Source organism: Thamnophis sirtalis, unplaced genomic scaffold (genome assembly GCF_051295495.1).
Source record: "Thamnophis sirtalis isolate CommonGarterSnake01/CBP01778 unplaced genomic scaffold, rThaSir2_p1.2 scaffold_2, whole genome shotgun sequence".
Taxonomy (NCBI): Eukaryota; Metazoa; Chordata; class Lepidosauria; order Squamata; family Natricidae; genus Thamnophis; species Thamnophis sirtalis.
The window spans coordinates 42,855,591-42,882,689 of NW_028261382.1; the positions used below are offsets into that span (position 1 = coordinate 42,855,591).

Genomic DNA, 27,099 nt, shown 5'->3' on the forward strand with positions numbered 1-27,099 from the left:
CAGGAAAGTATAACTCGCTTCGCTGGACTTCTCAACTTTTGTGAAATAGGATTTGAGATGGGACAGGATCTTCTCTCGCCCTAGCTGTGCCCCCCCCTCTTTCACACAAGCGATCCAGACAGGATCAAGGAACTGGGAGGGAGGGGGGGGAGATTTTCTAATGGAAAGACCCTCCTGGGGCAATCAGGGTCTTTTCAGGGGCAGGAAAATCTCCCCTCCTGGATCAAAGGCGAAACAGCTGGGAAGCTGTAGCTATTTTTGCTCTCCTCATAGCTGTTTGCTCGTACAATCTTTGCTGCTAGCCCTCCTTCTTCTCCTCCTCCTCCTCTTCATCTTTTTTACTTCTCCATCTCTATCTTTTTTTCTCATTTTTTCATTGTCGTCTTCCTTTTTCTCCATCTCATCTTTTTTCTCTTTTCACATTTTTTCTTGTTCATCCCTTCCTTCTCCTCCTCCCTTTTTCTTTTCTCCTCTTCCTCTTCTCCATTTCTTCTTTCTTCTCCTCCTCTCTCCATCTGCTTCCCTTTTTTATCTCTTCTCCATCTTTTTTTCGTCATTTCTTCTCTGCCATATTTTCCTTTTTTCTTCTTTCCCCTTCTCTCCTGCTGCTCCTTCTTTTTTCCATCTTTTATTTTATCCACCTCTTCCTTTTTCTTCTTCATCTCTTCCCTGCCATATTTTTTTTCCTTTTTCTTCTTTCCCTTTATCTCCTGCTCCCTTTCCTTTCTTTTTTCCCATCTCTTTTTATTTTATACGCCTCTTCCTTCTTCTTCTTCATCTCTTCTCTGACATATTTTTTATTCTTTTTTTTCCCCTTCCTCCTTTCCATCCTCCGGGGAGGAAACTCCCTTTTAAATTTTAAACGCTTTCAGAAGCTGCGGAAGCCGGCTCGGAAAGTCTCCGTCAGTCGAAATCCTTTTAAGAATACTATTCGAGCGAAAGCTTTTTAAGAGTTGGTCTCACTGGTTTGTTCCAGAGGCCTGGAGGGAGGAGTCCCGTCTCCCCCTACCCCATCCCGGACAGATGTTTATTACTATTTTAGCGGCTGGACTGTTTTCTGGTTCCCTACGCCCATCCACCCACCCAGGAAAAGAAAAATCAGAATCACCACGAACAATCGTCCACTGTTTACCCCACCCGTCTTCCCTAATATATATACATATATATATATATTCCTCCCCTCTGCTCCAGGGCTGGTCCCAGCCTGTACCTTTCATTTCCCCACCGATGCGCACCTCACAATCACTAGATACTGCCAATGATGTGTCCATTTATTTATTCTATTTATGTAGCCGTCGGTCCCCTTTTTCGCGGTAGTGGTGCCCTTTCTCCCCTCGTTTTTTTGATATATATATATTTGATTTTTTTTTTTACAAAAATAAATATTCCCTCACCCAACGAAAAGAATGAACTGTCCTTTTCTCTACGAACAACTGGCCAAGTTAACCCAAGGGCGAACAACCATGGTTTGGTTTTATTTTAAACTAGTGTTTAAAAACCCCTAGCGTTGCCGGGATATTTTAGGGGGGTGGGGGGAGAATGTCCGGACCGAACGTAATTTCTAATGTTGGATTTTCCCCCTTACCAAAGGGGAGAGCCCCCTTGTGGAGTACTGTGAAGCCGTTACCATGGCTCCTCCACTGTAGGAGCCATTTCACGGCAGTACGGTAGAAGCCGTTTTAAGGCACAACAGGCTGTATCTTAACAGAACACACACCCTGAGGGGTGTTAGGGGTGTCTTACCCCCACAGTATTGGTATCCAGAGAGTAATCCATCTGTGTTCCAAGTTTGGCTGAAATTGCTCCAGGCGGTCCAGAGTTATGTTGGAACACACAGACAAAGACGCACAAATAGAGCCATTTCTAGACACATATAGATATAACGCAAACCGAGTTAGGTCTCGTCAACTTGGCTTGGCAAATGCTCTAATTGCCCCCCCCCAAAAAAGGGGGGGGGGTGTCAGCCTATTCTCCAAAGCACCAGAAGGCAGGATGAGAAGTAACGGATGGGAAATCACCAAGGAGGGAAGCAACAGGGAACCTCAGGAGGAATTTATTGAAAGTTAGAACAATTAACCCGTGGAACAGCTTGACACTAGAAATTGTGGGTGCTCCATCCCTGGAGGTTTTTAAAGAAGAGATTGGATAATAATTTGCCCGGAATCTTATAGGGTTTCCTGCTTGAGCAGGGGGTTGGACTAGAAGGCCTCCAAGGTCCCTTCCAGCTCTCTTATTCTGTTATTCAACTCTTTCCTCAAAAAGTCCTCAAGAGAGGGTGGATCCCAGGAATCCAGAACTCGGCTCGTGCTCAGGAGATGCCGCCCGCGAGGTGAGCCACCGCTGTCTGGGCGCTGAAGATGCAATCGTTGACGGAGACCCCGGTATAAGAAGCGCCCACCAGGCTAAGGGGCAGATTGTGTTGCTTCAATTGGGAAGTAGCACTTTCTGCAAAGGAAAAGGAAAGAGGAGAAAGGAAAGGGGGAAGAGGGGAAGGGAAGTAAGATAAACGAAAGAGGGAAGGGGAGGAAAGTAGAGGAAAGAAAAGATGAGAAAGGAAAGGAAGAAGGAAGGGAAGAAAGAAGAAAGGGAAGAGGGAAGGAAGATAGATGGAGGGAAGGAAGACAGGAAAGGAAAGAGGAGGAAGGAGAGGAAGAGGGAGGGAAGGAAGATAGAGGAAAGGAGAGATGAGAAAGCAAAGGTGGAAGAATGAAAGGAGAAAGGAAAAAGGGAAGGAAAAGAAAGGAAAGGAGGAAGGGAAGAAAGGAAAGGGAAGAGGGAAGGAAAACAGGAAAGGAAAGAGGAGGAAGGAGAGGAAGAGGGAAGGAAGGAAGATAAGAGGAAAGGAAAGATGAGAAAGCAAAGGAGGAAGAGTGAAAGGAAAAAGGGAAGGAAGAGAAAGGAAAGGAGGAAGGGAAGAAAGGAAAGGGAAGAGGGAAGGAAGACAGGAAAGAGGAGGAAGGAGAGGAGGAAGAGGGAAGGAAGGAAGATAGAGGAAAGGAGAGATGAGGAAGGAAGAGGAATAGTGAAAGGAGAAAGGAAAAGGAAGAAGGAAAGGAGGAAGGGAAGAAAGGAAAGGGAAGAGGGAAGGAAAACAGGAAAGGAAAGAGGAGCAAGGAAAGGGGGAAGAGGGAAAGGAGAAAGGAAAAAGGGAAGGAAGAGAAAGGAAAGGGAATAAGGAAGGAAGATAGAGGAAAGGAAAGAGGAGAAAGGAAAGGAGAGGAAAGAAGTCCTCAATTTATGACTGCAATTGAGATCAGGATTGCCGCTGCTAAGCAAGGCAGTTATTAAATGAGTCACATCCCATTTTGTGCCCCGCTTTGTCTAAGGTTGTTAAGCAAATCACTTTTCGTTGTTAAGCGAGCTTGGCCGCAAAAGAGCCAGCCTTAAAACTTACCCATGTGTTTCCAGTGGCCGAGCGAGTACTGAGGGATGCAGGACTGCACAAGGGAGAAAAATTTGCAGAGTTATTTGAGTCGGAGAGGAGAAAAAAATAAATAAATAGATAAGTTCAAAGGACTTCACCTTATGGACTTTAACGATGGAGCGAAGAGGCTCCGCGGAGATGCCGAGGTGCTTCTTCACAGCCGCCTGAGCTCTGCTTAACAACTCGCTGTGAGGAATGGTGTCCGGGTCACCCAGGTGGGATGTAAACCAGGCGCCGCCAAGCATCACCTGATCATCGGAAACAAAAACAGCCCCCTTAAAGCAGGCTGGCTGGGGGATTCTGAGAGTTGAAGTCCACCCTCTTAAAGCATATTGGCTGGGGGATTCTGGGAGTTGAAGTCCACCCTCTTAAAGCATATTGGCTGAGGGATTCTGGGAGTTGAAGTCCTCCTGTCTTAAAACAGGCTGCCTGGGGGATTCTGGGAGTTGAAGTCTTATCTTAAAGCTGTCTGGCTGGGGGATTCTGGGAGTTGAAGTCCACCCTCTTAAAGCATATTGGCTGGGGGATTCTGGGAGTTGAAGTCCTCCTGTCTTAAAGCAGGCTGCCTGGGGGATTCTGGGAGTTGAAATCCACCTATCTTAAAGCTTGCTGGCTGGGGGATTCTGGGAGTTGAAGTCCACCCTCTTAAAGCATATTGGCTGGGGGATTCTGGGAGTTGAAGTCCTCCTGTCTTAAAACAGGCTGCCTGGGGGATTCTGGGAGTTGAAGTCTTATCTTAAAGCTGTCTGGCTGGGGGATTCTGGGAGTTGAAGTCCACCCTCTTAAAGCATATTGGCTGGGGGATTCTGGGAGTTGAAGTCCTCCTGTCTTAAAGCAGGCTGCCTGGGGGATTCTGGGAGTTGAAATCCACCTATCTTAAAGCTTGCTGGCTGGGGAATGCTGGGAGTTGAAGTCCACCCTCTTAAAGCATATTGGCTGGGGGATTCTGGGAGTTGAAGTCCACCCTCTTAAAGCATATTGGCTGGGGGATTCTGGGAATTGAAGTCCACCCTCTTAAAGCATATTGGCTGGGGGATTCTGGGAGTTGAAGTCCTCCTGTCTTAAAGCAGGCTGCCTGGAGGATTCTGGGAGTTGAAATCCACCTATCTTAAAGCTTGCTGGCTGGGGGATTCTGGGAGTTGAAGTCCGCCCATCTTAAAGCATATTGGCAGGGGGATTCTGGGTGTCGACGTCCAGATATGATAGATATATAAGATAGAGATAGATAGATGATAGATGATAGATAGATAGATAGATAGATAGATAGATAGATAGATAGATAGATAGATAGATAGATAGATAAGATAGCTAGCTAGCTAGACAGACAGACAGACAGACAGATATATGATAGATAGCTATATGTAAAAATGAATATAGAGATTAATGATGAATAGATAAATGTTAAATAGCAATTATAAGAATGTATATCTACGAATGAATTTGAAAGGGAAAAAAATAAAAAAACTTTGCAAAAAAAAAAATCCAACAAGAACGCGGGGAAAGATTAAGAGACCATAATCCCCCCCCTCCTTCGTACCGTCAGTCGAGTGGTAGAGTCTTTGCTACCATCCTGCTGGGGAAATGCCACCGAGTCGTAAACGATGCCCAACAAGGGACCATCCTCAAACGAAGGCACCAAGTGTCCAAATCCCTGAGGGAAAAAATTAAAAAATATTAAAAATAATATCAGGATTTTTTGTTTTCAAATTGACCGTCGCAAGTTTCTAGTCCTCAAAGCTGCACCAAAGCAATCAAAGAAATTTTTAAAAAATCACCGCTCCGTAGCTTGTTTGGAAGCCTTACCCATAAGATCCTGAAAGTCATACATGCCTGTCGCTAAGCAAGTTGGTCATTAAATGAGTTCGGAGCCTGTTTTAGGACCCTTATGGATGTGGTCCTTAAGCAAATCACAATGGTTGTTAAGCGAATTGGCTCCCCCCCCCCCCCCGGTGTGACTTGGTTGTGGTGGGATTTGGGCCCTTTTCAATATCTGCTTTTTCCTTTCTTTGGAATCACATTAGCCGAAAAGTTACCGTGACAGGAAGTTGTGCGTTTTCGTACTGTAGATTCACCACCGCGACGGAAACAGCTCGGATAGCCAGCAGGTCTTGGATAAGGGGTTCGAATCCGGCAGGGAGCAAGTCAGCCAGAGCTGGGAGGGTGGAGAGGAAAAAAAAAAAGGCTGTAATATCAGGATTTTTTGTTTTCAGATTGGCCGTCGCAAGTTTCTAGTCCTCAAAGGTGCACCAAAGCCATCAACCAAGTAACACTGCTTCATTTAAGGTTGCTATTTCCTTCAAACAGGTAGGTGTGTGTGTGTGTGTGTTTGTGTGTATGAGTTGCGCTTGTTCTGACCAAGAGCCTGAAGCCAACTCCTTGTCCCGACAAAAAAAACCTTTTCTTAATTGACTGTGGATTCTGCTCATTCACCTCCAGCAAAGTTTTTCAAGGGAGGATTTACGGTCACAGACCTCATCTGGCTTGGAGAGATGCCAGGCCGACATCTGCAAAACTTGGCCAGGAGTCTCGGAGGGTCACAAACTAATGAAGAGAACTAATTGTCTCCTGCAAACTCCACTCCCCTATCGCTCCTCTTTTATGTCCTCTGGGAGGGGCCATTCACCGTCCACCTGCGGCTTTACTCCCAAGTCGACCCCTGTTCTTTTGCTGTTCCCTTCCTCTGGCAACTCTGCGCATGCGCACACTGGGAACAGGCTCCAGCTGTTCTTCTGCCTCACTGATGTCTGACTCTGAAGGCAGCTGATAACTGGCATACGGCCCTGGCCCCCTCTCTGCCTCCGACACAGAGCCCTCCTCCGAGCCTTCCCCAGACTCCAGGACTGGCCCAGGTTCCTCCCCAACCCTCCTCACTCTCCGAATCTACTGCCAGCTCTGTTGGCGGGCCGCAACAGCACACTTCACAACTGCCACAACGACAACCGTTTCTCCTACCTCTGGCGGGCAAAGCGCTGATCACATGATCGGCCTCCACGATGCCATCCTGTAGCACAATCTACGGGGAAAAATAAGACACCGTCAGCTCGTAACATTCTCTAAGCGACTTAATCTGCTTACGGGCTATTCAGGATGTGAATTTCCCCGAAGCTTAGAAATCTAGCTCGCCATCAGCCGAGCCCGATGAGCTACATTTCTAAGTGCAGAAATTATTATTATTATTTTAATTGATACAGAGGGAGGTTCCTTCTTCCTAGCGCCCAGATGAAACGACACTTCTTCTGTGCCCCGTTATATGGGGACCCCAAAGTTGGGAGAAATGATCCCTCTCTTTGCAATCATCATCTTCATTTTCTTCATAATCATCTTCATAATCCCTTGCAGGGTGGAGTCTGGGCAACTGAATGGAGCTAGTTTTAGTGTTTTAGTGGCCAGATGCCTTTCCTGTCGCCAGAGCGGTATTCTATTCCCATCGTGCCCAGAGAGAGAGAAATATCGGTCTCTACCTAGGATTGAACTGACAGCTATCGATTGCAAGATGAGAGCTCCGCCTCTAAGCTGTCACACCACAATACCAATCTTTGCACCCCCTCCCCAGGATGGAAGACTGGAAGGAGGAAAACGGGCGGGGGGACACCAGGGGACACCCCCTCCCCCAAATCCCCCTTTGGCCTTCTCCCCACCTGCCAGGACCCAGAGGCCGTTCTGTCCAGCCGCTTCACGGGGGCGTTGCAGTGGATTTCGACCCCTCGCTCTCTCGAGAAGGAAGCTAAGCTTTGGGGAAGGGTCTCCAGTCCGCCACGCAGGGACCACTGGCTCCAGCGTCCTTCCTGGGCCTGGCGGATCAGCTGGCAATCCGCTGTGGAAGCTTCTTCTGGAAAGGAAAGAGAGAGGGGACTCTGGGAACGCTTCCTCGGTTGGCCAAACCTGGTTAGGGGTCGCCCCCCCAACCACCAAGAGACTGGACTACCATCTGTTAAACATGGTGTAGGTTCTGCTGGCCAGATCGGGGTCCCCAACCTTTTGGACCCCGGGGAGCGCTAAATTCATAATTTTAAATCCCGCGGACCATGTTCTGTGTAATGACTGGCTGGGTGGGCGTGGCTAGGTGGTCATGTGACTGAGTGGGCATGGCCAACTCAATGTCACTCACAACGGCCTCTATGTGCCCCTCCCAGCCCCTCCTCAGCTGCCCGCCCGCCCGCCCGGGCTCCTTAGGGCCCCAATAGGAAGCCGTTGCTGGAGCTAAGCAGCCCCCAGGAGAAAGAGTTGGCAAAACAGCTCGGTTCAAATTGGATCTGGCCGAGAAGGAGGCTCAGCAGAGGAACCTCACTGAGGACTAGGAGCATGGGCTTTCCAAGCAGAGGGAAGACCTGCGGGACTGCAAGACACTTTGCCGGCATTTATGCACTTGTTCAGTAAGTAGAAATTCAACAGGGAACCCGCTCGGCTTCTCTTTCAGCCCCCCAAACTGGGGGATTAACCTACAGCTTAATCCCCGAATTACCACCCTAACGGAGACTGGCGTTTTGGTCGCTAAGTGAGGCAGTTGTTTTAATGAGCATAATTTCACGACCCTTTTTTTTGGCTAGGTTAAATCGCCGGTTGTTAAGTGAATCACAAGGTCGTTAAGCCAATCCTGCTTCCTCCACAAGCCGGCAGGGGAAATGGAGATTCCGGGTTAGCTCTCTGGCTGTTGCAATTTTATTTTCTCTTAAAAATAGGAATGTTCCTCTGGGTTAAAAGGATGGTTTGGATGACCTTCCCCCACCCACCCCTTAAAAACTCACTTTTGGCAAGGATCATGCCCAGCATAACGGAACCGTGTTTCCGCTCCGCTAGGAATAACGTCGGAAAACAGGAGCGGACGCTCAAGGCTCGAGAATCACCCGCGAAGACTCCCCTACAGAGGCTATCTATAGTTATATCAGCCATCTGACGAGAAAAAACACCACGGGGTTAAAGACGGTCCTCGGTTTTCGTACGTTCACTTAGCAACTGTTCCAAGTTACGATGGTGCTGGGGTAAAAAAGGCAACTTACAACCCAGTCCTCGGAGTTACAAGCAGTCCTCGGGTTTACAACCAGCACAGCCTGCATTTCAATATTCCCGTCACCCCAATTGTTACATTTCCTTTTGCCACGGGCCTTACGTGTTTAAAAAACTTTTAAAAGAGCTTTTCCAGGAAAAAAAACCACCAGTTTTTAAAAAACCAGGGTTCATAAGTTGCTCTATATTCTATTCTGTTCTAGATTTTATCCTATATTCTATTCTATATTTTACTCTATATTCTATTCTATATTTTATTCTATATTCTATTCTACTCTGATATTTCACTCTGTATTTTATTCTATTCTATCCTATCCTATTTTATATTTTACTATATTCTATTCTATATTTACTCTATATTCTATTCTATATTTTTATATTCTATTCTATATTTTTATATTCTATTCTATATTTACTATATTATATTCTATATTCTATTCTACTCTACTTGATATTTCACTCTATATTCTATTCTATTCTATCTTATCCTATTTTATATTTTACTATATATTCTATTCTATATTTTTATATTCTATTCTATATTTTTATATTCTATTCTATATTTTTATATTCTATTCTATATTCTATTCTACTCTACTTGATATTTCACTCTATATTCTATTCTATTCTCTTATCCTATTTTATATTTTACTCTATATTCTATTCTATATTTACTCTATATTCTATTCTATATTTTATATTCTATTCTATATTTTACTCTATATTCTATTCTATATTCTATTCTACTCTACTTGATATTTCACTCTATATTCTATTCTATCTTATCCTATTTTATATTTTACTCTATATTCTATTCTATATTTACTCTATTTTCTATTCTATATTTTTATATTCTATTCTATATTTACTCTATATTCTATATTTTACTCTATATTCTATTCTATATTCTATTCTACTACTTGATATTTCACTCTATATTTTATTCTATTCTATTCTATCCTATTTTATATTTTACTATATATTCTATTCTATATTTATATTCTATTCTATATTTTTATCTATTCTATATTTACTCTATATGCTATATTTTACTCTATATTCTATTCTACTCTACTTGATATTTCACTCTATATTTTATTCTATTCTATCCTATCCTATTTTATATTTTACTATATATTCTATTCTATATCTACTCTATATTCTATTCTATATTTTACTCTATATTCTATTCTATTCTATATTTACTCTATATTCTATTCTCTATTCTATTCTATCCTATCCTATATTTTACTCTATATTCTATTCTATTCTATATTTTATTCTATATTCTATTCTATTTTTTACATTCTCTTCTATTCTAGTTGTAGCTTGCTAAAAAAAAATAGAGGCATTGGGAGTCAGGCAATTTATACATTTAACAAATAGTATTCATATCATATTCATTGGCTAGTCTGGTTTCTCCCAGGCTGAAGCTGCCCATAAGTTATTCTACATTTCTCTAGTCTCACATCATCTCGTACAGAAAGAAAGATTATTTTAAAAGAAGGACAGCCTTCCCTGCATCAGGCTGATAAGGCAGAAGGATTCCCACCCTGTTTCCCTTCCCCCTTTGTCCCCCCCTTTCCAAATACCAGCCTTGACAGAATATAAAACATTCTAATTTTTTTTAAAGAAAATTTCTCCTTTGGTTTAAGCTTCGTTACCATTTTTTTCACCATTTCAGTGCCTTTCAGATTATTTTCTGTTTTTCCCTGCGTTTGGAAAATGAGCTTTTTATATTTTTCCTGTGTTTGGAAAACGAGCTTTGCAGTTTAATTCCTATTTTTCCCTGGGTTTGGAAAATGATCTTTCCAGTTTATTTTCTATATTTTTCCTGTGTTTGAAAAATGAACTTTCCAGTTTCTTTTCTATATTTTTCCTGTGTTTGGAAAATGAACTTTCCAGTTTATTTTCTATATTTTTCCTGTGTTTGGAAAATGAGCTTTTTATATTTTTCCTGTGTTTGGAAAATGAACTTTCCAGTTTATTTTCTATATTTTTCCTGTGTTTGAAAAATGAACTTTCCAGTTTCTTTTCTATATTTTTCCTGTGTTTGGAAAATGAACTTTCCAGTTTATTTTCTATATTTTTCCTGTGTTTGGAAAATGAACTTTCCAGTTTATTTTCTATATTTTTCCTGTGTTTGGAAAATGAACTTTCCAGTTTATTTTCTATATTTTTCCTCTGTTTGGAAAATGAACTTTCCGGTTTCTTTTCTACATTTTTCCTCTGTTTGGAAAACGAGCTTTGCTGTTTAATTCCTATTCCCCCCCCCCCACCCAATTTTTGGAAAATGAACTTTCAGATTTGTTTTCTACGTTTTCCTGTGTTTTTAAGATGATGAAGAAACTTAGCAAGGGGATTTTCCCCCTGGGAAAAAATGACTTATTTTTGTACGGCAAGCAGAGGTTAAAAGCCAAGGTGGCGCAGTGGTTAAATGCAGCACTGCAGGCTACTGCTAGATCAGCAGGTCAGCGGTTCAAATCTCACCGGCTCAGGGTTGACTCAGCCTTCCATCCTTCCGAGGTGGGTAAAATGAGGACCCAGATTGTTGGGGGCAATATGCTGACTCTCTGTAAACCGCTTAGAGAGGCCTGAAAGGCCTATGAAGTGGTATATAAGTCTACTGCTATTGCTATTGCTATTGCTAAAAGGCTGAAGGGCAGAGCTAAGGGTTGGCTGGAAAACAGGGTGACCTCTAAAACCAAGAAATTTTTGGTGTGGGGGGTTGGTTTCTTAGCTCGTGGAAATACCTCCTGGCCAAAACGACGGGCCACGAAAGCATGGATGGTCTCGTCCGGCTCCGTTCCACGAGAAGCCCAGAGTTCCTTCAACCCACTCCAGACAAAAGGCCTGGAGAATGGAGGGACTGTCTGGAAAATGCCCCTGAAACAGAAGAAATATTATGGATGGAGGAGAGGAGAATTATTTGTAGCTCAGGGTTGAAAGGAGGGGGTCCTTGGTGCTCTCTGAGCTGGGCGGTTTTCTTGGGAGACGTTTCTTGACCCAACTAGGTAACATCATCAGTGCTACAAAGGAATGGGATTCTGGAGTGGAGGAGAAGGAGAGGGTGAAGGAGAAAGAAAAGGAGAAGGGAAGGAGAAGGTGGAGAAGGAGAAAGAAAAGAAAGGAAGGAGAAAGAAAAGGAGAAGGGAAGGAGGAGGAAGAGAAGGGGAGGAGGATGAGAAGAAAGAAAAGGAGAAGGGAAGGAGGAGGAAGAGAAAGGAAGGAGGAGAAGGAGAAAGAAAAGAAGGGAAGGAGGAGGAAGAGAAGGGAAGGAGAAAGAAAAGGGGAAGGGAAGGAGGAGGAAGAGAAGGGGAGGAGGATGAGGAGAAAGAAAAGGAGAAGGGAAGGAGGAGGAAGAGAAGGGAAGGAGGAGAAGGAGAAAGAAAAGGAGAAGGAAAGGAGGAGGAAGAGAAGGGAAGGAGGAGAAGGAGAAAGAAAAGAAGAAGGGAAGGAGGAGGAAGAGAAGGGAAGGAGGAGAAGGAGAAAGAAAAGAAGAAGGGAAGTAGGAGGAAGAGAAGGGAAGGAGGAGAAGGAGAAAGAAAAGGAGAAGGGAAGGAGGAGGAAGAGAAGGAGAAAAAAAAGGAGAAGGAAAGGAGGAGGAAGAGAAGGGAAGGAGGAAGAAAAGGAGAGGGGGAGGAGGAGAAGAGGAGGAGGAGGAGGAGGAAGGAAAGGGAGGAAGCTTGTGATGCCCTTGGTGCTCTCAAAACTTTCTTGTTTTCTTGCAGACATTTCATAACCCAACTAAGTAACATCTTCAGTGCTACGAGGCTTGTGCTATGAGGGTGCTAGCCCTGATGATCTTCCCTAGTTGGGTCGTGAAACGCCAGCAAGAAAACCATCAAGCTCAGAGAGCAACAAGGACACCACAGTCCTCCTCCTCCTCTCCACAATCCCCACTCCCTTCGAGCACTGATGAGGTTCCCTAGTTGGGTTGTGAAACGTCAGGAAGAATTCCACCCAGCTCAAATGAAAAAGGATGCATTCCCCCCTCACCCCCCAAAAAAATCCAAATTATTGGATTTTGTGGAATGATGGACGTACTTAATGCCGGAAGGGAGTTTGTGAAGGGAACCTCCGACGTAGAGGTAGCGGTTTTTCGAAGCTGGATGGTCTCCTGGAACGGGGAGAATGTCGGCTTCTAAGCCCAGTTCCGAAACCTAGAATAAAATCACAACGTTGTTGCTCTTGAACCAAGAAATGTAACTCATAATTTCAAAGTTGGGATGATCTCTCTTTTTCTTTCTTTCTCTTTCTTTCTTTCTCTCTCCCCCTTTCTCTCTTTCTCTCCCGCTTTCTTTCTCTTTCTCCCTTTCTCTCTTCCTCCCCCTCTCCCTCTTCCTCTTTCTTTCTCTCTCTCTCTCCCTCTCTTTCTGTCTCTGTCTTTCTTTCTCTTTCTCACTCTCTCTCCCTTTCTGTCTCTTACGCTTTCTCTTTCTCTCTCCCCCTTCTCTTTCTCTCCCGCTTTCTTTCTCTTTCACTCCTACTCTCTTTCTGTCTTTCTCTCTCTTTCTCTCTCTCCCTTTCTTTCTCTCTCTCTCCCTCTTTCTCTCTCCCTCTTTGTCTCTCCCTCTCAAAACAAGTGGTTGTGCTCTAAGGACTACGTTTGGCTCAGTCACCGGAACAACCTACCATCAGAAGGGTGTTTTTCCCTACAAGTCCAGCAGGTCGGATCCCTCGGGGACCGTGTTCGAAAACAGCCCCATCTTCCGTCTGGGTGGAATGAATCCAGCCCCCCAACCGGTGGCTGCCCTCCAAAAGGATGACCTGTGCGGGAGGAGGGGGGGAGACAGGAAAAAGAGAGGAAGAATAAAGACAATGCAACACATAGATTGAGTTGATTATGGCAGTGTTTTTCAATCTTTTTTCTGCAAAGGCACACTTTTTTCATGAAAAAAATCACGAGGCACACCACCATTAGAAAATGTTAAAAAAAATTAACTCTGTGCCTATATTCAATATAGACAGGTGTTTTTCCCACGGCACACCTTACACTATGTCACGGCACACTAGTGTGCCACGGCACAGTGGTTGAAAAACACTGGATTATGGAGTGGGTGGCCTAGAGGTGGCGCTCTCGTCTCACCATCAGTTCCATCCTAGGTAGAGGCAGCTATTTCTCTCTCTGTGGCACAGTGAGAGTAGATCTGCCAAACAAAACTCCGCTCTGGTGACAGGAAAGGCATCTGGCCACTAAAACTAGCTCCATTCACTTGCCCAGATTCCAGATAGAGAGAGATGATAGATAGATAGATAGATAGATAGATAGATAGATAGATAGATAGATAGATAGATAGATAGATTAGATAGAGATATTAGATATATGATAGATTAGATATATGATATATATATATATATATAGACAGATAGAGATGATAGATAGAGATAATAGATAGAGAGATGATAGATAGATAGATAGATAGATAGATAGATAGATAGATATAGATAGATATAGATAGATAGATAGATAGATAGATAGATAGATATAAATAGAGATGATAGAGAGATAGAGAGATAGAGAGAAATAGGTAATAGATATAGAGGGAGATGATAGATAGATAGATAGATAGATAGATAGATAGATAGATAGATAAGAGATAGCTAGAGATAAATAGATAGATGATAGATTGATAAGATAAAGAGAGATAAATAGATAGATGATAGATAGATAGATAGATAGATAGATAGATAGATAGATAGACAGAGATGATTAGATATAGAGATAAATAGAGATGATAGAAAGATGATAGAGATAGATAGATAAGATAAGAGATAGAGAGATGATAGATAGATTATAGATAGATAGATAGAAAGAAAGAAAGAAAGAAAGAAAGAAAGAAAGAATACTGATCTTTGACAGCAATAAATCACATTGAGTGATTCAACAGGCCTCACCTTAGATGCTAGCGAGCTTCTAGCAAGATAATAACAAGCCGCGAGACCCGTCACCCCTCCGCCCAGGACAGCCACTCGCAGCTGCATTAGGAATCTGAAAGGAGAGAGGATGCGATAAAAGTTGGGTTTCCAAAAATCCGGGTGAATTTTCCCCAAACTGGGTAAGAGTAGTTTTTCTTTGGGGTGACGGCACACAAACCCATCAGCCAGCAGGGACTGTTAGATTAAATGCAATGAATTCAGTTGCCTCCAGAAGTTGTGGATGCTCCAACACTGGAAGTTTTTAAGAAGAGGTTGGACAACTGCTTGTCTGAAATGGGATACGGTCGCCTGCTTGAGCGGGGGGTTGGACTAGAAGACCTCCAAGGTCCCTTCCAGCTCTGATATTGTTATTTTTCCTTCCTTCCTTCCTTCCTTCCTTCCTTCCTTCCTTCCTTCCTTCCTTCCTTCCTTCCTTCCTTCCTTCCTTCCTCCCTTCCCCATCACTGGGGGTTTTCAAGAAGTGATTTGTCTGAAATGGGATAGGATCTCCTGCTTGAGAAGGGGTTGGACTAGATGACCCCCAAGGTCCCTTCCAACTCTGTTATGAGGGAGGGAAAGAGGAAGGGAAGAAGAAAGGAAGAGATGGGAAGAGGAAAAAAAGGGGTGGGAAGAGAGGGAAGAGATGGAAAGAGAGAGAAAGGAAGGAAGGGATGGGAAAGGGGGAGAGAGGGGGAAGGAGGGAGGAAGGAAGGAATAAAAGTCGGAAGGGACCTTGGAGGTCTTCTAGTCCAACCCCCTGCTCAAGCAGGAGACCCTATACCATTTCAGACAAGTGCCTGTCCAGGTTTTCTTCTTGAAAACCTTTTTTGGAAGAAAAAGGAAGGAAGGGGGAGGGAGGAAGGTGACTAGATAGATAAATAAATAGATGGATTGAAAGGAAGGGAAGAAGGAAGGAAGGTAGGTAGAATAAGAGTTGGAAGGGACCTTGGAAGGAAGAAGAGATGGAAAGAGAAAGAAAGGAAGGAAGGGATGGGAAGGGGGGAGAGAGGGGGAGGAAGGGAGGAATAACAGAGTTGGAAGGGACCTTGGAGGTCTTCTAGTCCAACCCCCTGCTCCAGCAGGAAACCCCATACTATTTCAGGCAAATGGCTGTCCAGTCTCTTCTTGAAAAGAGGGAAGAAGGAAGGAAAAGTTAATCCACGTGCCGCTGTAGGATTTCCCTTCCTGAAACCCACCCACAGGCCCTCCTGCTTTGAGACCATTACACACGCGCGTCTTAACTCTCACTTCTCACGGATCTTCTTCCCTTCCTAACCCTTGCAGGGTGTTAATCTGTGAAGCCCTGAGTCGCCACGATCCTGTATATAATCCCTCCCTTCTCCCATCTGACCTTTTGATCTGCCTTCCAACCCTCCCAGTGGCGTCAATATCCACCCTCTACAAGCTTTCCTCGCCCTCCCGCGCTTTTTTCCTCTCTCCTGACCCCAATTTTGCAAAAACGAAGCCCTCCCGCGTGTAAATCCCGCCTTCTCCAACTCCCGGGTGCATTCAGACGACCAGTGATGACACGCGTGTCGCGGCGGCCCCTCTAACCTGCGGTTCCCACGCCGAGCCAACTCAAACAGTTTCCAGTCCCCTCCAACAGCGCAACTGCTATGCGAGCTCCGCCCTACCCGCCCGGATTGGTCGAAACCGGCGGTGACGTCAGCCCTCTCGGATTGGGCCGATCCCCTCCAATAGGAGGAGGCGTGGGCGGGGACTTCGGTATGTTGACGGAAGTAGCGAGATGCAGCATTGAGCAAATTTTGTTTTATTTTATTTTATTCTCCAGATGGCGCTTAAATTCCATTAAAAAAAAATAATTAAGCAAATCGATCGGATCTAATAGAGTGCCCACTTTTGATCTAACAGAGATAACTTCATGAGGACTAGGATTTTTACCTCCAACATGAGAGCAGCAGCTCTTAAGGTGTGATTGCACAACTCTGCAGGGTTGTTGTGCGGCTTAGAATGAGGCGTTATAAATTAATGCAATTGTTAATCATCTCGTTCTTTTGATAATGAAACAGTTACTTTTTTGGCTCAGGAGAGTTTGCAACACCCTCTCTCCCCATTCACCAAATGCTATTTTTTTTAAAAAAATACTTTTTTAAAAAAAAGTAATAAAAAAGTAATAAAGTTTTTTATAGGCTCAGGAAGCCTATAGACTCCCTCTGTCACTGGAGGTTCTACCTCCTGAGTGAGCTCTTGTACTAATTTGGCCCTAAGGAGGTGGTTCCAGATGGGTTGTAATGCCTAAATTCAAAATAGGGAAATGTAAAAGGTTTCCCCCCCCACACACACAGACATATGTGCTTGTTGTTCCTGACTCTAGGGGGTGGTGCTCATCTCCGTTTCAAAGCCAAAGAGCCAGCGTTGTCCAAAGATGTTTCCATGGTCACGTGGCTGGCATGACTCAATGCCAAAGGCGCATGGAACGCTTTATCTTCTCACCAAAGGTGATCCCTATTTTTCTACTTGCATTTTTTACGTGCTTTTGAACTGCTGGGTTGGCAGAAGCTGGGACAAGGAATGGGAGCTTCCTCCATTACGCAGAGAGAGAGAGAGAGAGGGAGGGAGGGAGGGAGGGAGGGAGAGAGACAGAGATACAGAGAGAGAGACAGATACAGATAAACACAGACTTTTATCCTAGACAGAAAAAAAACCTCTCCAAAGAAGTTGACAACTCCATTCCAGACGTTTTGAAAAGGGGATCCAACGATGGGATGGAAAATAAAATTCTCAACGGCTTTTGAGACTTGATATGTCTTAATGGAACCTCCACACTGAGACACAGTCTATCTTACTTCATCAATTCCAGTGGTGTTTCACATCTGCCCGGAATGACTCCCACTCATCAAGATTTCCATATCAATTAGGAAGGTCTTTTTTTCTGTTGTTGTTAGTCACGAAGTCGTGTCCGACCCATCGCAACCCCATGGACCATGTTCCTCCAGGCCTTCCTGTCCTGTCCCAACCTCTGGAGCCCATTTAAGCTCACGTCGACTGCTTCAGTGACTCCATCCAGTCCCCTCCTTCTCTGCCGTTCCCTTCTTCTTTTGCCCTCCATTGTTCCCAGAATGAGGCTCTTCTCCAGGGAGTCCTTCTTCCTTCTCATCAGGTGGCCAAAGTCTTTGAGTTTCCTCTTCAGGATCTGGCCTTCTAAAGAGCAGCCAGGGTTGATCTCCTCCAGTACTGACCGGTTGGATGGCCTTGCAGTCCAAGGGACTCAATGCAGGAGTCTTCTCCAGCACCAGAGTTCAAAGGCCTCCATTCTTTGGCGCTCAGCCTTCCTTATTGCCTAACCTTCACAGCCCTCCATTGCAACTGGGGAAACCGTAGCCTTGACTCAATGCACTTTTGATTGGCAGGGCGATGTCTCTGCTTTTTAGGATGCCGTCTAGGTTTGCCATCGCTTTCCTCCCCAGGAGCAAGCCCCTTATAATTTCTTTTATTTTTTCTCTGTACGCATCAGATTATTGGATCAGTGAAAACTCAAGAAATTCTCAGCCTCCCCCAAATTCCCCAGGGATCACTCACAACTCAAGCCAACTTTTCAAAAAGCTGGTCCTTTCGAGGGACACACATCCCTCTCCACCCCCCCAAACAGAACCAAAGACAACGTGAGGGGTTTCCTCTCTTTTTTTTTTTTGTTAAATAAATTTATTCACAAAAAGTTTCAATCTCTTCATTTTCTCTCAAGTCATCTACTGCAAATGTACAACAAACCCTTCATTGTGTAGAAAGTTGTTAAAACCAAGCGCGACGCCCCAGTCTCGGACTGAGGGGGTGGGGTGGGGTGTCTAAGCACACCTTAAGTTTGGCCCTGAGGGTTAGGGGGAAGAGAGCCGGGGAAGGAAGGAAGGAGGTGAAAAAAGGGGGGAAAATGGATGTGCAGACGAGGAAAAAGGCTGCTTCGCTTCACAGCGTGTCTCCCTCTCTCTGAGGTTGCGACCCTTCCGATCCTCCTTTTCCCTCCCCACAAAATCAATGTTTTTTCTCTCCCCCTTCTAATCTTAAAACTCTGGGGAATTGAGGAGCGAGGAAAACCCCACAGAGGCAAGAAATAAAAATAAAACAATGTGTTTTGTTTTTTTTAAAAAAAAGCCCCAAAGAAACCTGGATTTAAAAAGGTAGGGAAAAAAAACCAGAAGCGGCGATCCAAGCCGTTGGGAGAACCAAACTCCTCACGTGGTAATCGTTTCCTGGGTTTTATTAATTCTTTTTTTCCCCACCACTGCTTTTATTTCCCCCTTCCCTTTCTTCTGAAGGTTTAAAAGAGCCCACACGCCAGTCTGAGGGGCTTCGTGGTCGAAAAGGGCCGGGAATCAATACTTCTTTTTTTTTCTCCCTGTTTTTTTCCTTCCTTTTTTTACTGTTTCTTCCAGTGCAAATCGTCCAACTCGTAGAAAAGTACGTAACCTTCGCTTGAAGGGACCTGGTTCTCGTTGATGGGGGACACCCTGCGGAAGGGAGGGAGGGATTGGGAAAAGGGGAAGACGGAGAGGAGAGAGTGAGTAGAGGCAGCGCTTGAGTTATCACCACAATGGAACCCAAAATTCCGTTGGTTAAGTGAGACATTTGTCTTTAATTTTTTTTAAAAATGTTAAACATAAAAATGGGGAGGTTACGTCTAGGACTAGCTGTAATTTGATGTACTTCACTTCCCCGCCGAGAAAGTCCACCCGTTTCAACTGTTTACGTGCTACGTTTAAATGCACAAACACACAGACACACACTTACCGGGAATCGTTAAAGACACGCCAGCCGGATTGATCTTTGCAGAAGGCTGTGTAATGACCGTAGTGGACACTTCCGGAGTGGTTGCACAAGGCGTACAGGTTGTATACGGGGGTGCCTCCAAAAGAGAGAGAATGGCATGTGATGTACACCGATAGCGGAAAACAGGCTGGATGCCAAGAGTGAGATTGGCTCTGTTTAAAAATACTTTTTAAAATTCTATTCTATTCTCTATTCTGTTCTTAGTTTCCATTCTAATTTCTATTCTATATTCTGTTCTAATCTCCTATTCTACTTCCCTGCCCCTTCCCATCCCTTATTCTATTCTATTCTTAGTTTCTATTCTATTCTTAGTTTCTATTCTATTCTCCATTCTATTCTTGTTTCTATTCTACTTTCTATTCTATTCTATTCTACTCTGTTCTGTTCTAATCTCCTACTCTACACCCCTTCCCATTCTCCTCCCTTCCTCCCTTATTCTATTCTATTCTATTCTTAGTTTCTATTCTATTCTCCATTCTATTCTCTATTCTAGTTTCTATTCTAATTTCTATTCTATTCTAATTTCTATTCTATTCTATATTCTGTTCTATTCTATTCTATTTTCTATTCTTTTCTAATCTCCTATTCTATTCCCATTCCTTCCCCTCCCTTATTCTATTCTATTCTTAGTTTCTATTCTCCATTCTATTCTAGTTTCTATTCTAATTTCTATTGTATTCCATATTCTGTTCTGTTCTATTCTATTCTAGTTTCTATTCTACTCTACTCTATTCTGTTCTAATCTCCTATTCTACTCCCCTTCCCCTTCCCATCCCTTATTCTATTCTATTCTATTCTATTCCTCAATCCTATTCTATTCCCATCTCATCCTCTACTTTCTCTCCTCATTCATTGTTCCATTCCATTCCCTTCTAAAAAAAAAAGAGAGATACCCAGAAAGAATCATTGCCAATTCAGGAGATCCCTTACCGGCCTTTTCGCTGGCAAACTCCTTCAGGTTGAGCTGCTGGAGGGGGAAATCCACATAGACAGAACATTTCTTAATGGAATAGCGGGTGGTGGAAAACCGGTTGAGATCTGGGGAAACAGCTAGTCAAGGAGAGGATAACTCCGGCCTTTGCCCATGTTGATGGCTTTTAGGCAGCCCCTCTCCCTGTTAGGTGACTCCACATCACCGTTCTCCCTCTTTCTCCTGCATTTCCTTCCCTCAAGAAGCCAGGAGGGAGACGGAGAAGCCAATAATGGGGAAAGGATACGTAGCACGAGGATACGGGGGAAACGCTGGATGGTCAGCTTCTTGGTGCTTCGAGTCCTTTGTCGGCATTTGTCACATACCTAGGGAGAGAAAAGGAGAGAGGGAGGGGAGGAGAGAGGGAGTGGAGAGAACAGGATAGAGGGAGAGGAGGAGAGCCAGAGAAAGACAGATTGTAAAGGAGAGGAGAGGGAGGGAGGGAGGGAGGGAGAGAACGAAAGAGAGAGAAAGAGGGAGAAAGAATGAGAAAAAGAGAAAGAATGAGAGAGAAAGAGAAAGAGGAAACAAGAAAGAAAAAAGGAGAATGAGAGAAAGAAAAAGAAAAGAAAAAGAGAATGAGAGAAAGAGTGAGAAAGAATGAGAAAGAAAGAGAGAAAGAGGAAGAAAGAAAGAGAAAAGGAGTATGAGAGAAAGAAAGAGAAAGAGAGAAAAGAAAAAGAGAGAAAGAATGAGAGAAAGAGGGAGAAAGAGAGAGAGAATGAGAAAGAAAGAGAGAAAGATGGAGAAAGAAAGAAAGAGAGAAAGAGAATGAGAAAGAAAGAGAGAAGGGAAGAGTAAGTTTGGCTTAGTGTAAATCCTGTAGAAATGGTTACAGGTAGCCCTCGACTTACGAACACAAATGAACCCAAAATTTCTGTTGCTAAGCGAGTGTTGCCCCATTTTATGACCTTGCTTGCCCCATTTTTTCAGTGCCGTCGTCACTTTGAATGGTCCCCAAATCAACTGTTGTAAGGCGAGGACTACAAAGTCAATTCGTAAATCTCACGGGTTGACATTTCCTGGGGGGGCCCCGGGGAGGAGGAGAAGGGGAGGGAAAATTTACCGGCGCATTTTCCGAATCCAGCTCTTCTTCTTTGGTGAAAAGCTTGAAGCAGTCGAGCAGCGAGACCTTCCCGCCAGCAAATCCTTTCTGCATAAACCCGAAAAAGAGTGTTTGGTTAGAAAGACCTTTCCCCCTTAACAACTGGATGATGTTACCTAGTTGGCTCATGAAACGTCTGCAAGAAACAAGAGCCGAGGTGGCGCAGCGGTTAGGGTGCAGTATACTGCAGGCCACTTCAGCTGACTGTTATCTGCCGTTCAGCGGTTCTAATCTCACTGGCTCAGGGTTGACTCAGCCTTCCATCCTTCCGAGGTGGGTGAAATGAGGACCCAGACTGTGGGGGCAAGATATGCTGACTCTGTAAACCGCTTAGAGCGGGCTGAAAGCCCTATGAAGCGGTATATAAGTCTAACTGCTATTGCTATTGCTATTGTATTGCTAAGAAAACCACCAAGCTCAGAGAGCACCAAGGACCCCACAGCTGGGGGGGGGGGGGAGAGGTTGGACTAGATGACCTACAAGGTCCCTTCCAAGTCTGTTAATCTGTATCTGTATCAGTTCTCCTCTTCCTCCTCCTCTCTGCAAACCCTACTTCCTTTTAGCACTGATGACGTTACCTAGTTTGGTTCATGAAACGTCTCCCAAGAAAACCACCAAGCTCAGAGAGCACCAAGGACCCCACAGCTGGGGGGGGGGGGGAGAGGTTGGACTAGATGACCTACAAGGTCCCTTCCAAGTCTGTTAATCTGTATCTGTATCAGTTCTCCTCTTCCTCCTCCTCTCTGCACATCCTACTTCCTTTTAGCACTGATGACGTTACCTAGTTTGGTTCATGAAACGTCTCCCAAGAAAACCACCAAGCTCAGAGAGCACCAAGGACCCCAGTCCTCCCTTCCTCCTCCTTCCCCCTTCTAGCACTGATGACGTTACCTAGTTTGGTTCATGAAACGTCTCCCAAGAAAACCACCAAGCTTAGAGAGCACTAGGGACCCCACAATCCTCCTCCTCCTCCTCCTCTTCTTTCCTGCTCATTATCTATCTCCTCCCCACCCCCATCCAACTCCCTTCTAGCACTGATGATGTTACCTAGTTGGGTCAAGAAACGTCTGCAAGAAAACCACCAAGCTCAGAGAGCACCAAGGACCCCACAATTCTCCCCTTCCTCCTTCCCCCTTCTAGCACTGATAATGTTACCTAGCTGGGTCATGAAGCGCCTGCAACAAAACCACCAAGCTCAGAGAGCACCAAAGCAAACCCCCCCCCCCCAATATTTCAACCCCGAGCTACAAATATTCTCCCTTCTTGGTATCAATTCAAGGAGTTTGGCTCTTTCCTTGCATACGTTTCTTGACCCAGCTAGGTAACGTCATCCGTGCTCCGAGCAATCGCTTTCCCATTTATCAAAAATATTTCAATACGTCATCCAATGGAATGGAACAAGGGCAATGGAACAGGGATGGGGGTGAAACGACCTCAGCAAGAGCCCCCGCCTTCTGCGCCCCAAGCACCCCGATCTCTACCAACGATCAAACTTCTGGACTCGAATGGATCAGCCGGCTGCTGTGGGCGATCCCTTGGGGGGGGGGGGTCGTCTCACCTTGGGGATCGGCAGGGAGAGGTCGCAAAAAACCTCGAAGGTGGTGGACCGATAGCCACAGGCCTGACACTTGAGGCAGCTCTTCAGCTGGCCAACGAAGAGATCTGGTGGGAGAGAAGGAGGGAGAGGAGGTTCTATTACTCCAAGGATCAGCCTGGAAACTTTAGAGAGATCAAGACGTTTGGCTTGGGACAGGCAGTCCTCGCTTCACGACTGCTGGCTTAGTGGCCATTTGAAGCGACAATGGCCTCTCCAGGGCCACTCGCGAGCTGGTTCCCGAGTTCTGATGGCCATACACGCACACAAACACACACACACACACTCACACACCAGACACCCCCCCATGTCATTGGAGTGAGGGCCTGCTCACCTACTATTTTGCTGTCTTCTCTGTCCAAGTAGCGTTTCCACATCTGGTTAGCTTGCTCATCGTCACTGGAAGGGGAGCAGAAAAAGAAAATGAGGAAGAGGAAGGAAGGAAAGTGAGATGGAAGGAAGGAAGGAAAAAAGGAAGGAAGGGGAGATGGAAGGAAGGAAGGGGAGGAAAGAAAAAAGGAAGGAAGTAAAAAAGGAAGGAAGGAGAAAAGGAAGGAAGGCACAAAGGAAGTAAAAAAGGAAGGAAGGAAAGAAGGGAGGAAGGAAGGAAGGAAGGAAGGAAGGAAGGAAGGATGGAAGGGTGATTGGGGGCCAAAACAGAGTTCTTATTTTGTGTCATCAATATAGCCACTTTTTGAAGCAAAGAAAAACTTTCATTGCTTTGACGTTCAGGTTTTGAAGACAAGAAAAGAAAAAGAGATTCGTTTATTTATTTATTTTTAAAAGAACTAATAATTTGTTTGTTTTAGGAAAAGTTTAAAAAATAGACAATGATGCAAAAGAAAACCAGCTCACTACAAAAAAAAAAATAGAACAGGAAAAAAAACTTGGTGAGTAAATCAACAGGCCGTATCAAATATATAAAGCTGATGGAAAAAGGCAAGCAGATACAAAGAAAAATTATAAAATTATACACCACAAAATATAAAAGCTAAGTAGAAAAAAGGGTTTAAAAAACAAATAAAAAGAACCTATATAGTAACACAGCAAAGGAAAAGACTATCTATCATCTATCTATCTATCTATCTATCTATCTATCTATCTATCTATCTATCTATCTATCTATCTAATCTATCTATCTATATCTCTATCTATATCTATCATCTATCTATCTATCTATCTATCTATCTATCTATCTATCTATCTATCTATCTATCTATCTATCTATCTATCATCTCTCTCTCTCTCTCTCTCTCTCTCTCATCTATCTATCAATCTATATATAAATAAACTATCTAATCTATCTATCATCTATCTATCTATCTATCTATCTATCTATCTATCTATCTATCTATCTATCTATCTATCTATAAATAAGCACCTTTACTAATATATCAAACGGTAAGCCATATCCGAAAAATTAACATTTTTAAAAAGGAAAAAAATTGGCTGCTGTTGTAAATTTTGTGCCGAAGGGAAGTGAGACCCGTGCAGTGGCGACGCCAACCGATAAATAACAAACGGGTCTTCTGTTGAGGGTGCAATTAAATATTTCGCTTCAGGTCCCCGGCTCACCTGAACATTTCAGATTCCTCGAGGACCGAGGGCCACTTGGCGTCGGAGAGAATGCAGGGGCTTTTGCGGCCTTTCCGGTTGATCTCCACGTGGAGTCGGTCCATGAGGAACTTCAAAAACTCCTGAGCGTCTTGCTGGCTGGAAAGAAAAGAGGGAAAGAGTCACAAGCTGCGGCTATTTCCCAAGTTGTGAGATAACGCAACTCCCGGACAAAATGAGTCCGATCATAAATCCTTGAGGGAATGTCGGAAATTCCATAGCTAGGAAGTAAAGGACCTGGATAGATGACAGCAGTGTTGCAGTCCACCCCTCTTAAAGCAGGCTGACTGGGGGATTCTGGGAGTGGAAGCCCACCCCTCTTAAAGCAGGCTGGCTGGGGGATTCTGGGAGTTGAAGCCCACCCCTCTTAAAGCAGGCTGGCTGGGGGATTCTGGGAGTTGAAGTCCACCCCTCTTAAAACAGGCTGGCTGGGGGATTCTGGGAGTTGAAGTCCGCCCGTCTTAAAGCAGGCTGGCTGGGGGATTCTGGGAGTGGAAGCCCACCCGTCTTAAAGCAGGCTGGCTGGGGGATTCTGGGAGTTGAAGTTCCCCCTTCTTTACATGGCTAAGGCTGGGAAACCCCGTACCACAGATTTGTAAGATGGTAACTTTTGCCATTAGTGAGCGTTAGTAGAAACGGGTAGTAGAAATACAGCAGGGCATCCCTCACCTGTATCCTGTAAAAGATGGGACGTATTTCTGAAAGACGGACTTGAAGCGGCTGGGGTTGGCGGCCTCGGTGGTATCGGGGTGCCACAATGTGGCGATGACATCTGCAAAGGCTGGAAAGAAGGGGACACACCCACCGGTCAGTTTCACACCTGCCTTCTCCTCCCAATTCACTAGATCAAAAGGTTAATAGACTAAGTCTCCCTCATCCTGCTGAGGATTAATTCCTAAAGGGCCTTGAACTGAGAAGGACTTTATTTTAATTGGTGACGCAACTTTCTCTTTCTTTCCCTCTTTCTTTCTCTCTCTCGCTTTCATTCTCTTTCTCTCTCTCTTTTACTCCTTTTCTCTCTTTCATTTTCTCTCTTTCTCTCTCTCTCATTCTCACTCACTCTTTTTCTTTCTTTCTTTCTTTCTTCTTTTCTCTCTCTCGCTCTCATTCTCTCCCTCTTTCTTTCTTTCTCTCTCATTCTCTTTCCCTCTTACTCCTTTTCTCTCACTTTCTTTCTCATTCTTTCTCTTTCTCCCTCTTTCGTTCTCTCTCTCACTCTCATTGAATTGAATTTGAATTGAATTTATTGCACTTATATGCCGCCCTTTTCCCCGGAGGGGACTCATTCTTTTTCTCTCTTTTACTCCTTTTCTCTTTCTTTCTTTCTCTCATTCTCTTTTTTCCCCTCTTTCTCTCTCTCTTGCTCTCATTCTCACTCACTCTTTTTCTTCCTTTCTTTCTCTCTTTCTCTCTCTCGCTCGCATTCTCTCTCCCTCTTTCTTTCATTTTCTCTCTCATTCTCTTTCCCTCTTACTCCTTTTCTCTCACTTTCTTTTTCTTTCTCTTTCTCCCTTTCTTTCTCTCTCTCATTCTCTCTCTCTCTCCCTCTTTCTTTCTCTCATTCTCTTTCTCTCTCTCCCCTTTTCTCCCACTTTCTTTCTCTCATTCTCTTTCTTTCCCGCTTTCTCTCTCAACTCTCTTTCTCCCACTTTCTCTCTCTTATTCTCTCTTATTCTCTTTTTCTCATTCAGTCTTTCTCTCTCATTCTCTCTTTCTCTTTCTTTCTCTCTCATTCTCTTTCTCCCTCATTCTCGCTTTTTCTCATTCTCTCTCTCTCTCATTCTCTCCCTTTCTCTCTCTTTCTCTCTCTCCCTCTTTCCTTCTCTCTCTCCACCCCCCTCTCTCCCATCTATTGAGAGAGCAGGGGCGTTCCCTGCAGAAAGCAATTACTACTGAAAATATTTTGTATCAAAGAATATGACCCTCCCGCTTGCCCCTGGCTTAATCGACGCCTGAGATATTCTGGCCGTTTCCCTTTCGTTGTGGGCTTCCGACACAGCAGCTGCCACCAGTGAACCTGGCAGCAGAGAAATGTAACGAATAAAATAAAAATATCCCCACTAACTGAAGCGTGGCCTCGGCAATCCTCTGCGAGCAAACACATGCCTGCCAAAGGAAGCTCAGAGAGCACCAGCGTTCAACCCTGAGCTACAAAGCTTCCCTCTTGGGCCGCATGGGTGATTTGGAGTCCTTTGTGGGGTGGGGGATGGGTCTTACATTTACCAGCCGAGGCTAAAAACAGCCCACAAGGGACCGAAGGACGGGATTGCCCTGGCATTAAGGCTTCTAATTATACCCCTTTAAGACCGGGCGTGCTTATATAATCGTGGCCTGTAAGACTTGGGATTAAGCCTCTCTCTGGAGACCGATATAGCTCTCTGCTTTGCAATCTGGTTAGGTAACTCTTCCCAAGCAAACTGCTTGTCCAGGCAAAAAAAACCCTTTTGTTAATTTGATTCTGCTCCTTCACCTCCAGCAAAGTCTTTCGAAGGAGGATTTACGGTCACAGACCTTCTCTGGCTTGGAGAGCTGCCAGGCTGATATCTGCACAACTTGGCCAGGAGCCTCGGAGGGTCACGAACCAATGAAGCGAACTAATTGTCTCCTGCAAACTCCACTCCCCTGTCGCTCCTCTTTTATTTCCTCTGGGAGGGGCCATTCACCGTCCACCTGTGGCCTTACTCCCA

General features: G+C 44.5%; 2 protein-coding genes across 2 annotated transcripts in view; both read right to left on the reverse strand.

The window, feature by feature from the left end:
- Window positions 1-2,037: 2,037 nt before the first annotated feature.
- On the reverse strand, window positions 2,038-15,948 carry PPOX (protoporphyrinogen oxidase). Its single transcript, XM_087705164.1, has 13 exons — window positions 15,902-15,948; window positions 14,327-14,420; window positions 13,064-13,198; window positions 12,476-12,591; window positions 11,182-11,314; window positions 8,170-8,314; window positions 7,063-7,253; window positions 6,377-6,437; window positions 5,458-5,576; window positions 4,962-5,075; window positions 3,523-3,672; window positions 3,395-3,437; window positions 2,038-2,445 (listed from the first exon to the last, which is right to left on the reverse strand). Exons 2-13 carry the CDS (start codon window positions 14,411-14,413, stop codon window positions 2,309-2,311), a joined length of 1,431 nt encoding a protein of 476 aa, XP_087561290.1. The 5' UTR covers window positions 14,414-14,420; window positions 15,902-15,948; the 3' UTR covers window positions 2,038-2,308.
- A 2,596-nt stretch (window positions 15,949-18,544) lies between these two features.
- Window positions 18,545-27,099, reverse strand: part of USP21 (ubiquitin specific peptidase 21) — a 24,256-nt gene continuing 15,701 nt past the window's right edge. Inside the window, exons 6-14 of the mRNA XM_087705165.1 lie at window positions 25,082-25,193; window positions 24,374-24,511; window positions 23,133-23,197; window positions 22,763-22,866; window positions 21,166-21,252; window positions 20,347-20,425; window positions 20,060-20,167; window positions 19,091-19,205; window positions 18,545-18,810 (exon numbers count right to left, since the gene is read on the reverse strand). Of these exons, the coding sequence (XP_087561291.1) occupies window positions 18,720-18,810; window positions 19,091-19,205; window positions 20,060-20,167; window positions 20,347-20,425; window positions 21,166-21,252; window positions 22,763-22,866; window positions 23,133-23,197; window positions 24,374-24,511; window positions 25,082-25,193 (899 nt within the window). The 3' untranslated portion in view covers window positions 18,545-18,719. The remainder of the gene's footprint in view (window positions 18,811-19,090; window positions 19,206-20,059; window positions 20,168-20,346; window positions 20,426-21,165; window positions 21,253-22,762; window positions 22,867-23,132; window positions 23,198-24,373; window positions 24,512-25,081; window positions 25,194-27,099) is intronic.